Source organism: Cherax quadricarinatus, chromosome 22 (assembly GCF_038502225.1).
Source record: "Cherax quadricarinatus isolate ZL_2023a chromosome 22, ASM3850222v1, whole genome shotgun sequence".
Taxonomy (NCBI): Eukaryota; Metazoa; Arthropoda; class Malacostraca; order Decapoda; family Parastacidae; genus Cherax; species Cherax quadricarinatus.
In genome coordinates this window covers 14,738,884-14,751,969 of record NC_091313.1, presented here as the reverse complement: position 1 = coordinate 14,751,969, position 13,086 = coordinate 14,738,884, and the positions used below count along the sequence as shown (strand labels likewise).

The following is a 13,086-nucleotide window of genomic DNA, read 5'->3' as shown; positions in this document are numbered from 1 at the left end:
GCAGAACTCTAAAAAAATTTCCTTGGGGTTGATCTGGTTTGGACTGCGTATTTTAACATACTGTAATTTATTTTCTACACCTACTTGGACCATGATTCCTCCGAGATTATTCTTCACTGTAAATAATAGTTATTTTTCACTATACATAATGCCCATGTCCTTGCAATTGTCCTTGATGTGACTTTTCACCGTAAATGTTGTGTTTCTGATATGATCTTTCACTTTCAATAACTTTCCTCGCACCACCTTGGTGACGTTGTGTGGTTGTTCGGCTTGGTGTCGGCGCTGCAGGTGCTGGAGTGTGTGGAGAACCGCCCCTGTGAGACAGGCTTCGCTGTCTACAACCACAACGCCCCAGCTTACCAGGCCTACCGTGGCGAGTGTATCTGCTACTCCGGCGATTTTATCTGCATGAGGCCCAGGGCAGGTGAGTAAGAGGTGAGAGAATATAAATTTGATTAAGAGGATGAAGGATACGAAAGGTGGAAAGGGAATGAGGCAAGATGGTAATCTTGAGATCATTGTAATTATTATATTTACAGAGAAGCGCTAAACCCGATGGGGTCAGACAGCCACTGGAGAATAGAAAGTAATTAGATTAAATCCAAACTGGGGTAGAAAAGCTCCAGTTCTTTAAATCAAGAACTCCACAAAATGATGTCGCTGCTGTAAAAGAAAATGTCTCCTGCATATCATTTTGTTAACGTAATTCGTTTTGAAATGTAATATGTGCTTCGTATTCTGTAGATAATTTTCATGTTTTCAAGATTTGTCCTTTTTTTCACTGGCTTCCCTTATATGTAAAAATAAAAATGTGTTTTTTTTTATAAATTTATCCCTTTCCTTTGCAAATATAAAGCCAATGGCCCCTGGGAGGTGAAACTAGTATTTTTTTATTGGAAATTTCATGAGGAATTCAAAGAACATCTCACGTTTTGGTAGTTAAAACCGAAAGTAGAGAAAAATATGAAAACCGTATGGTATAATCGTATATGCACAAAATAACATGGCATAGTGTAAACTTAGGCCTGTGATGCCAGATTCCTACTCAAGATATTTTTGTCTGGTTTAGGTATGCCCTACCAGGATCGAGTGGTAAAATTTGTCGACCGCAAAATTCTTAGAGGAGTTGAAGTTAAGGCTTGTAAACCAGGTCATGAAGCTAGGGTCTGTAATACGTCTGGCACTAACCAGGTCATGAAGCTAGGGTCTGTAATACGTCTGGCACTAACCAGGTCATGAAGCTAGGGTCTGTAATACGTCTGGCATTTTACATGCAAATTCCATTCGATCCTGAGGAACATGAAGTGGGAAGTCCATCATTAAGGCTCCAGCTCTCTATCAATTATTTCAGTACTCATTAATTTAGTTGTCCTACCATGTATACCCCATACCTCTTCTTATTCACTTCCAAGCTAAGTATGAAATATTGAGCTCACTGCAGACTTTCGTTGTTTCCATAGCTCGACTGCCAGCACACTCAGCTCACACACTGATGTCCATGGATCGATCCCCGGTATGGGTAGAAACATTAGGACGCGTTTCCTTAAGACACCTGTTGTCCCCTTTCACCTAACAGTGAAATAGATACCTGGGTGTCAGCCGACTGGTATGGGTCGCATCCAGGGAAAAAAATTGACCTTATTTGTCCGAAATTCTCTGCATAACAAGCGGCTTTCTATATAGTAGTAATTCACAGATATAAGATAGACCTGCATAACTTGTACATGTACTTGTAGAAATAATGATCATTATTATTATTATTATTATTATTATTATTATTATTATTATTATTATTATTATTATTATTATTATTATTATTGCTATTATTATTATTTCCTTAGTGTTCCATTTCTTATGTAGTAGCCATAATGACCTTATGATCCTCCTGAGTAAATGATCCAGTTATATAATCTAACGAACTATCAGACTGAAATTAGCATTTCTTTATTTCAAATCGACCAATTTTTGTGACACAGTAAATATCAGCAATAGTTATCATATTAACATCTCTGCATTTGTCAGAAGAGTACCAGCTGCCAACGGGGTTATTCCTGTTGGTGGGGTTCAGTAGGACAGAGGAGGCGCTGCTAAGGGCCGTCACCAGAGGCGGTGTCGTGGATGCTGTTATTCCACTCCAAACAATTGTCAGCACCGTCTCCTCCAACATGGGAGTAAGTGTCTAATACTGGAGTTACCTCTGTTGTTCCTTTTCTCTTTTCATTCCCTAGCTAGTTCCTGTTATTGTTACCTTTTTCTCAAAACGTACATCATCTCAAATATTCATTTTAGTTTGAGTTTCCCTCACATTAAATTTTCCTTTTCATTTAGAATAAAAAGTCAATACAGTGGTTGGACAATTAACAATGACTTGTTGATGGCCCGAGTCGAACTGAAAAAACATTGTAAGTCTCAGTCTCCTCAGTTCGGGTTACTTGTTTATTCTCCCTTCTATTAGTCTCGTCTGTTTATTTTCCAGTTTTATCTCCCCCATACCCCTTTTAAATCCTTTACCTGTTATTCACGGTTTTCCTTTCCCTGCATCCTTCTTATCTCTGGGTTACGTCCCATGTATGTTACATTATCAGCTTCTTTAATTTACGAATAACAAAATTCACCACTATTTCCCAGCTGGAGTAACTCAATAATGTAATTAAAAGTTATGAATTATTACTGTTCTATGATTAAAACTGGTTTCAAGAAATTCTGGAATCTGGTAATGATATTTATCAAAAGTTCCATCACTAATTTCATTTGTCTCGCAAATATGATTATGTATCACCAGCTTTAGTTTCTCTACAGTATCTCCTGAATTCCAGCAATATCTTAGGAGTTAAAACACCAGTACACGTGTTGCAATAATAGCTCCTTTATCCAATATAATTGTTTTTAACAATATCTGCTTCAGTATTCCAGCACCACTTCACATGTTCCACTGTCAACTACTGCCCCTGTATTCCACACCAGCACTTTCCTTACATTCTTTTCTCATGTACAGGAGGAATGTCGACTGGATCTATACCAACATACAACGGACAACCTGGTGCTTCAAGTCCGTCACTTCCAAATTTCTTCAGGAGTGAGCAATCACAACTACACTCTTTACATGTTCCAAGAGGAGAGGGTAGGTCCCTTCATACAGAGTTGTGTGTACTTACCTAGTTGTGGTTGCAGGGGTCGATTCACAGCTCCTGGCCCCGCCTCTTCAATTGGCCGCTACCCGGTCACTCTTCCCGCTCCATGTGCTTTATCATACCTCTCCTTAAAGCTATGTATAGATCCTGCCTCCACTACATCACTTCCCAGACTATTCCACTTCCTGGCAACTCTGTGACAGAAGAAATACTTCCTGACATCCCTGTGGTTCATCTGAGTCTTCAACTCCCAACTGTGACCCGTTGTTGCTGTGTCCCATCTTTGGAACATTCTCTGTCCACCTTGTCTATTCCTCTCAGTATTTTATATGTCGTTATCATATCCCACCTATCTCTCCTGTCTTTCAGTGTCGTCAGGTTGATTTCCCTTAACCTATCCTCGTAGGACATACCCCTTAGCTCCGGGACTAGTATTGTTGCAAACCTTCGCACTTTCTCTAGTTTCATTACGTGCTTGGCTAGGTGAGGGTTCCAAACTGGCGCTGCATACTTCAGTATAGGCCTAATGTACACAGCGTACAGGGTCCTGAATGACTCCTTATTAAGATGTCGGAATCCTGTTCCCAGGTTTGCTAGGCACCCGTATGCTTCCGCAGTTATTTGGTTGCTGTGTACCTCAGATGAAGTGTCCGGTGTTATATTTACCCCAAGATCCTTTTCCTTGAGTGAGGTTTGTACTCTCTGGCCCCCTAGACTGTACTCCGTCTGTGGTCGACTTTGCCCTTCCCCAATCTTCATGACTTTGCACTTGGTGGGGTTGAACTCCAGAAGCCAGTTGCCGGACCAGCCCTGCAGCCTGTCCAGATCCCTCTTTAGTTCTTCCTGGTCCTCATTCAGTTGAATTCTTCTCATCAACTTCACATCATCTGCAAACAGGGGCACTTCAGAGTTTATTCATTCCGTCATGTCGTTCACAAATACCAGAAACAGCACCGGTCCTGTACTGATCCCTGTGGCATCCCGCTCGTTACAGGCGTCCACTCTGACACCTCAACACGTACCATGATTCGCTGTTGTCTTCCTGACAGGTATTCCCTGATCCATTGTAGTACCTTCCCTGTTATCCCTGCCTGGTCTTTCAGCTTTTGCACTAATCTCTTATGTCGAACTGTGTCAAACGCCTTCTTACAATCCAAGGAAAAACAATCTACCCACCTCTCTCTCTCTCTTGTCTTACTGCCGTCACACTGTCATAAAACTCCAGTAGGTTTGTGATGCAGGATTTCCCATCCCTGAAACCATGCTGACTGTCGTTGATAAGCTCATTCCTTTCTAGTGCTCCACCCCTCTTCTGCTGACAATCTTCTCCGTGATCTTGCCTATTATACATGTCAGAGACACTGGTCAGTAATTTAATGCATCGTGTCTGTCTCCTTTTTTAAAAAATTGGGACAACATTTGCTGTCTTCCATACTTCAGGTAATCGTCCTGTTTCGATAGATGTGTTGAAGATTGTTGTGAGAGGTACACAGCACCTCTGCTGCCTCTCTCAGGACCCATTGAGAGATGTTATCCGTTCGTATCGTTATTGAGGTATCTAGCTCGCTGAGCAGCATCTTCACTTCTTCCTCGGTTGTATGTATTGTGACCAACACTTGATGGTGTACCCCACCTCTCCGCCCTTCTGGAGGCCCTTCTGTCTCCTCTGTGAATACGTATTTGAATCTCAAGTTAGAGCTCCTCACATACTTCGCGGTTATTTTTTGTGGCCTCCCCCCTTCCTTCTTCACCCTGATTGCCTGGTCCTTGACTGTTGTATTCCTCGTGTGTGTTAGTTAGTTAGTTAGTTACCATTTTGTCCTAGGCACATGTCGATTTGATACTAGGCCTGTTGTACGTGTGAGTATCTGTGTGTGTGAGTGTGAGTGTGTGTGTGTGTGTTTATGGTGAGAGTGGCGTGTTTGTGTCTGTGTGTTTGTGTCTGTGTGTGTTAGTTACCATTTTGTCCTAGGCACATGTCTATTAGACACAAGGCCTGTTGTATGTGTGTGTATCTGTGTGTGTGTGTGTGTGTGTGTGTGTGTGTGTGTGTGTGTGTGTGTGTGTGTGTGTGTGTTGTGTGTGTGTGTTGTGTGTGTGTGTCTGTACTCACCTATTTGTACTCACCTATTTGTGGTTGCAGGGGTCGAGTCATAGCTCCTGGCCCCGCCTCTTCACTGATTGCTACTAGGTCCTCTCTCTCCCTGCTACATGAGCTTTATCATACCTCGCCTTAAAACTATGTATGGTTCCCGCCTCCACTACTTCACTTTCTAGACTATTCCACGACTTGACTACTCTATGACTGAAGAAATACTTCCTAACATCCCTTCGATTCATCTGAGTCTTCAACTTCCAATTGTGACCTCTTGTGTCTGTGTCCCATCTCTGGAACATCCTGTCTTTGTCCACCTTGTCTATTCCGCGCAGTATTTTATATGTCGTTATCATGTCTCCCCTGACCCTCCTGGCCTCCAGTGTCGTCAGGCCGATTTCCCTCAACCTTTCTTCGTAGGACAATCCCCGTAGCTCTGGGACTAGTCTTGTTGCAAACCTTTGCACTTTCTCTAATTTCTTGACGTGCTTGACTAGGTGTGGATTCCAAACTGGTGCTGCATACTCCAGTATGGGCCTGACGTAAATGGTATACAGTGTCTTGAACGACTTCTTACTGAGGTATCGGAACGCTATCCATAGGTTTGCCAGGCGCCCGTATGCTGCAGCAGTTATCTGATTGATGTGCGCCTCAGGAGATATGCTCGGTGTTATACTCACCCCCAGATCTTTTTCCTTGAGTGAGGTTTGCAGTCTTTGGCCATCTAAACTATATTGTGTCTGCGGTCTTCTTTGCCCTTCCCCAATCTTTATGACTTTGCATTTGGCAGGGTTAAATTCAAGGATCCAGTTGCTGGACCAGGCTTGTAGCCTGTCCAGGTCTCTTTGTAGTCCTGCCTGATCCTCGTCCGATTTGATTCTTCTCATTAACTTCACATCATCTGCAAACAAAGACACTTCTGAGTCTATCCCTTCCGTTATGTCGTTCACATATACCAAGAACAGCACAGGTCCTAGGACTGACCCCTGTGGAACCCCGCTTGTCACAGGCGCCCACTCTGACACCTCGTCGCGTACCATGACTCGCTGTTGCCTCCCTGTCAGATATTCTCTGATCCATTGCAGTGCCTTTCCTGTTATGTGTGCCTGGTTCTCTAGCTTTTGCAGCAACCTCTTGTGAGGAACTGTGTCGAAGGCCTTCTTGCAGTCCAAAAATATGCAGTCGATCCACCCCTCTCTCTCTTGTCTTACTTCTGTCACCTTGTCATAAAACTCTAGTAGGTTTGTGACACAGGATTTTCCTTCCCTGAAACCGTGCTGGTTGTCAATTATACACTTGTTTCTTTCCAGGTGCCCCACCACTCTCCTGCTGATGATCTTCTCCATGACCTTGCATACTATACACGTTAGTGATACAGGTCTGTAGTATAGTGCCTCATGTCTGTCTCCCTTTTTAAAAATTGGGACTACATTTGCCATTTTCCATACCTCAGGGAGTTGCCCAGTTTCAAATGATGTGTTGAAGATCTTTGTTAATGGCTCACACAATATTTCTGCTCCCTCTTTAAGGACCCATGGAGAGATGTTGTCTGGTCCCACCGCCTTTGAGGTGTCAAGTTCGCATAGTAGCTTCTTCACCTCCTCCTTGGTTATATGTACCTCATCCAGCACTTGCTGGTGTGCCCCCCTGTTCTGATTTCTTGGAGTCCTACTGGTTTCCACTGTAAATACCTCTTTAAATCTTGTGTTGAGTTCCTGACAAACCTCTCGCTCGTTTCTTGAGAATTCCCCATCACCCTTCCTCAGTCTGATTACCTGGTCCTTGACTGTTGTTTTCCTCCTGATGTGGCTGTACAACAGCTTCGGGTCAGTCTTTACTTTTGATGCTATGTCATTTTCATATTGTCTCTGAGCCTCCCTTCTTATCTGTGCATATTCGTTTCTGGCTCTTCGGCTGATTTCTTTATTTTCCTGAGTTCTCTGTCTTCTGTACCTTTTCCATTCTCTAGTACACGTAGTTTTTGCCTCCCTACACCTTTGGGTGAACCAAGGACTCGTTCTGTTCTTCCCATTATTTCTGTTTCCCTTGGGAACAAACCTCTCCTCTGCCTCCTTGCATTTTGTTGCTACATAGTCCATCATTTCTTGTACTGGTTTTCCTGTCAGTTCCCTCTCCCACTGAATGTCTTGAAGGAAGTTCCTCATGCCTGAGTAGTTCCCCCTTTTGTAGTTTGGTTTTTCCCTGCCTATTCCTGCTACTCTCTCCACTTGGAGCTCAACTATGTAGTTGAAGCACAGAACCACATGATCACTAGCTCCCAGGGGCCTTTCATACATGATACCCTCGATGTCCGAACTACTCATGGTAAATACAAGGTCCAACCTTGCTGGTTCATCCTCTCCTCTCTCTCTGGTAGTGTCTCTAACATGTTGATGCATGAGGTTTTCCAGTACCACATCCATCATCTTGGCTCTCCATGTTTCAGGACCCCCATGGGGCTCCAGGTTTTCCCAGTCAATCTCCTTGTGATTGAAATCACCCATAACTAGTAACTTTGCTCCCCCCATGTGTGCTCTCCTGGCCACCTCGGCTAGTGTGTCGATCATTGCTCTGTTGCTCTCATCGTATTCTTCTCTTGGCCTCCTGCAGTTCTGTGGTGGGTTGTACATTACTGCAATTATCACCTTATGTCCCTCAGACTGGATTGTTCCTACTAAGTAGTCCCTTTCGCCCGTGCCATCCATTCCTTCCATTTTCTCAAAACCCCACTGGTTTTTAATGAGCAGTGCAACTCCTCCTCCCCCTCTCCTCCCTCTGTCTTTCCTGAGGATTTGATATCCGGATGGAAAGATCGAATCTGTTATTATTCTGGTGAGTTTTGTTTCTGTGAGTGCTATTATGTCTGGGGATGTCTCTTTGATTCTTTCGTGCCACTCCTCATACTTGTTTGTTATTCCATCTGCATTTGTATACCACACCTTCAACTTCTTTTCTAAGACTGTGGTCTGGGAGGTATATTGGGGTTGGGGAAGTGGGAGACCTGGTAAGGAACTATGGGTTGTTGCTGTGGGGGTGGAGTTTGTAATGTAGAGGGTGGGGGCATTGGATGTGGCATGGGTGTTTTGATTTAGAGTGTTTGGTTGCACTGGGGTCGACCTGGTTGGGAGGCTTCTATAGGAAGTTGTGAGGGAGGCTGTATTTGATCTTCTTCCTGGGTCTGGGATCTCCTGTCTGTCTTCTCCATCCCCTCTCTTTCCTCCTTTCGCCTTTGTATCATCTCTCTCAGTTTCTGCCTTTCTTCTTGTGTTCTGTCGCGGTCGAGATACACCTTCCTGTATGCCGTCATGTCCCTTAATCGTGCTTTCTCCTGAAGGATCCTGGTCCGAGTCGCTTCTGCCTTGAAGGTCACTCTCACTGGCCGGGTTCTTTTTTTTACAAACCCACCTATTCTCCGAAAATTTTCCAGCTGGGTCATATCGTCTTCTCCTATTGCTTTCATGATGCTTTCAATTGCTTTTTTTTCCCCTTGTTTTCTTGCTTCATATGTTTCCCCTTCGACTTCCTGGAGCCCATACACAAAGACTGACCTCACCCTTTCATTCTCCCACTGCATATCCCTGTGTATCCCCTCATTTAATTTGGTTTCCTCCACTGCAGCTTTCCTTTCATCAGTTTCACTGGCTAATGTACTTGGGCTCAGTGGCCTGTCATTTTCCCTTCTCGGCTTTCCTTGGGCTCTGTTGTTGTCTGTTAGGGCCTCCACATAAAGCTTAGCTCTTTCATTTGCTACAGTCTCCTCTGATAGAGCTTCTCCATGCAGTTGTGCCCCTTCTTTCCCTACAGTCCCCTTATTTGTGGCTGAGGTAGCAGTCTCTGTTGTCAATCCCAAAATGTTCTTTAGTTCTTTAGGCTGTTTCAGATTTTTCAATTCCTCTTCTAAACTCTGTATCCTAGCTTCTGCTGCTTTGACATGCACCTCCCACTTCCTGCTTTCCATATCTATCCTCTCTTCCATTCTCATGCTAAGTTCTTCTAGTTTCTTTTCCCATTCATGATCCCTTTTTATGAGCTCTGCTGTCCAATCATCCTTTGCAGTTTCCTCCTCCTGTCCCTTGGTTTTTCTTGTTGCTCTCTGGCAACCCATTTTTGTTTTATCCTGATTGCCTCAGAGTGGAAAACCTATGTAGTTCTGTATGTTAGGTTAGTAGTGTGTATGTCAGAGTGTGGGGGGGAAAGTAGTGGAGGAACTGTGGCTATGTGGGAGCAGAGTGGGGAGGGGTGGGGAGGGTTTAGGGTGAACAGGGGAGGGGAGGGTGATCGAGGGAGGGGAGGGATCAGGGGAAGTAGTGAGATGTCAGTGGTGAGGGGGGGAGTGTATGTGTGTCTGGATATGTGTGTGTGTGTGTGTGTGTGTGTGTGTGTGTGTGTGTGTGTGTGTGTGTGTGTGTGTTGTGTGTGTGTGTGTGTGTGTGTGTGTGTAATTTTGTGCGTAATTTTGTGTGGAATTATGTGTGGGTTTATTATGTACTGAAAGGTAGGTGGCTTGTGCGTTGTAATGTAAGTCTCAGTGGTCCTTGGCTGCCCACACCTTCTTGTGACCTAGCCCCAAACCTCCTGGGACTTACCAGCACTTACTTACAGTGTGTGTGTGTGTGTGTGTGTGTGTGTGTGTGTGAGTGTGTGTGTGTGTGTGTGTGTGTGTGTGTGTGTGTGTGTGTGTGTGTGTGTGTGTGTGTGTGTGTGTGTGTGTGTGTGTGTGTGTACCTAAATATATAATGAGAGAGAGAGAGAGAGAGAGAGAGAGAGAGAGAGAGAGAAAATGTGGACGAGTGTAACCTTCCAGAGTAGCATCAATGAAGCGATAACTTTCGGCAGCTTTAAAAATAAGTAGGAGTGAAGTGGACCTACCAAGCATGGGTTAGTTAGCCTACTGCAGTGCCCTCCCTTCTTATGTTCTTATAGAGAAGTCAGAACATCTGTTGGAACAAGGAATTAATTGTTTTTTAAGCTAAATACTGGTTCAAGGGATTATTTAATTAGTTGTATGGGTAAGTACCGTTGCCAGGACATAGTACTCTGGCATCTAACTGTACTTAGGAGATAGTTGATGATGTATATTGTATACTGTGTTTAGAAGTTAGTCTAAGTGCCAGTCAAACTAGGCTGCTTAACAATACCATATATTTTGGACGTTATTACTAGTTTCATGATTTATTTATCATTTCCTGGTTTGTGGAGCCTTCTTCCTTATTTCTTGCTTTTATATATGGCGTTTTTTGTCTTTTTATTCCCTAACTCCACCCCAAATTCCTTCCCCCCACCCCCAAGAGGGGATTAGGAAGGTGTCAATGTGGGTGGTGGCGCTGGGGCTATCCCGTCTCCCACCCTGATACTCCTGTCTCAACTCAGCAGGTGGGTTCGTGCCTTATACAAGATCACAGAGTTACGTCCAAGTAGCTGCCGCAGTGTCCTACTTGTCTTAAGGGCAAACACCTGACACACCTATTTAGTCAAGATAAACACAAATGTGAGGAGCCAGTCTGTCAGCATCCTGTCTGCCAATATCAAAGGCTTCATTACCAATGTTGGTGAGCTCAAGCACAGTTTCGTGAGCGCTCATCAAGACAAGATCGCTGTTGCTGAGACATTTTTGCATGCCCAGCTCATTTATGTTGCCTTTCCTAATCACTTGGAAATGATATTCTTCGGGCTATGCATGAACCTTGTACTAGAAAGTGCAACAACTGTTGCAACTAGCAGTTGCAACAAACAAGCCCCATCAACTTCCTGATGGAAAATGTGGCTTCCTTTCTGCTTCAACATAAGTGTTAACATATTATAATTGTTGGTGACCTCAACCAAGATCTTATATACCAGGATTTTGATGAACGTCTTGCAGTGTTTGACATGAAAATCTTCGTTGACCTCCCTACTCACATCTCTGGCTCCTCCCATGACCCAGTCATGAGTGGTCTATATGAAGGCACAGTCACTTGCAAACCTCTCGGCTATGTTGAATTATCTGACTAAAAGGTTGTCTTTAAGACACTGATGATTCCAACAGAACGAGGTGAAGAATCTACAGGTGCAACCTGGCTGTGGCTCAGAGGAAACTGGGCCGCCTTTTGCTTGGAGTTTCCCGCCTCCGATGGAATGCTATTCTCCAAGGTGATGTTGATAATCAAGTGAATGCCTTCACTAAACATATTCTTAATCTCCGACACAAATACATCCCTCGCCGGCAGTGTGACGAAGCCTTCAGATCAGCCTTGGTTTGGTTTTCTGTGTCGAAAGACTGCTGCTGCTAAGTACAAGTCTTCAAGGTGTAAGAGGCATCCCACTGTCTATAACAGGAACCTGTTCAGGAAAGCCTGTTTGCAAATGGAAGAAGTTCAAAACTGGGCCATCTCTTGAAGGATAGTTGACAAAAAAAAGTGTCATCAGGCAGAATTGGTTTCAGACCCTTGTGGTCCATGGTCAAGGACCGACAAGGTTATTCACCTCATAAAATTATTTTATCTCTAAATAGTCAAGATGGGACACTCTACTGACAGTCAGAATAAAGCTGACCTCTTTCCTGAACATTTTTCTTCCAAGATGCAAGTTCTGATCCAGTAAGGTAATCTTCTTTGCCAGCCGCAAGAACTGTCGAAGTTGTTAGAGGTGACAATAAGGCAGGTTGAAGTACACCTCTTCCATAAATCCTTGGACCCAGAAAAGGCTGTGGACCCATATAAGGTGATCCCAAAATTGCTGAGTGATGTGCAGGCCAGGTTGCATCACCTCTAACTCGCAACAATCAATACTTCCTAGCATAGTGTAAATGGCCTTCTCTTTAGAATGAGGCAAAAGTAGTCCCTTTTCATAAAAAAGAAGAGCAGATCAAAAATTAGCAACTACATATCAATATTTTATTAATCACTTGCAGGATTCTTAAGACAATAATCTCACGACAGATAACGTTTCTCGACTACCACTCGTTTCTTTGTGACTGTCAGTAAGGCTTCAGGAAAAGGTTACACTGCTGCTGATTTACTGTTAAATCTCTTCACTATGCGGCACCAGTCACTGGATGAATCCAAGATCAGCTATGTAGTAGCACTTGACATTGCTGGTGCTTTCGACCGAGTATGACATCAGAGACTCTTGACAAACCTGCAAGCACTAGGACTCTCTGGCACTGGGCTATGCCTTCTTAGTTGTTGCCTTTAAGGTAAAACTACAAGAGTAATTCACAACGGGACAAAGTCAACATGACACTAAATCGGTGCAAGTGTTCTACTGAGAGGTATGCTCGGGCCATTGTTACAGAATGTCTACTTCATTGACCTTCAGTTCATCTCAGAATCTCATACAAATGCAGACGACTGTACTCTGACATTTACTTATCCAAGAGAGCATATACCAGCTGATCTAAGTTACATTAATCACCAGCTTACAGCTATATCAGTCGGGGGAAAACAATGGCAAGTTACATTTGCTTCTGAGAAAAGACAAAGGAAGATGGTATTTAGACACCATGATGGTAATGCTGGGACAGCTAAAAGAATGAATGGGAGAGTTCTGGAACCCGGAAATTATACCTTTGGGGTGAAATTTTATTCGAAACAAATTATGAAGAACCACGTAGTAAATCTTGAAAATAAGATGGCCAAGAAGCTAGGATCACTATGGCGTATCTCGTGTCTGCTCAACAGTAAATTACGGCTGACTGTATGAGGCACAAGTGCACTCACGCCTTGAGTATGCTCCACTTTCTTGGACTGCCTGCCCCCCGATCTCATGTACGACTTCTGGACAGAATAGAGAACAAAACAAAACGGCTTATCTCTTTCCCAGCCTGGACAGATCCTTCATTTCAAAAGAGCATTCACCACCAGAGCGATGTGGGTGGTC

At 43.8% G+C, this 13,086-nt stretch overlaps 1 protein-coding gene across 1 annotated transcript in view; it reads left to right on the top strand.

Annotated features, from left to right (window-relative positions):
• Positions 1-221: 221 nt before the first annotated feature.
• Positions 222-13,086, top strand: part of LOC138853098 (uncharacterized) — a 14,499-nt gene continuing 1,634 nt past the window's right edge. The window contains exons 1-3 of the mRNA XM_070087719.1: positions 222-427; positions 2,026-2,174; positions 2,999-3,124. Coding sequence (XP_069943820.1) covers positions 412-427; positions 2,026-2,174; positions 2,999-3,124 — 291 coding nt within the window. The 5' untranslated portion in view covers positions 222-411. The remainder of the gene's footprint in view (positions 428-2,025; positions 2,175-2,998; positions 3,125-13,086) is intronic.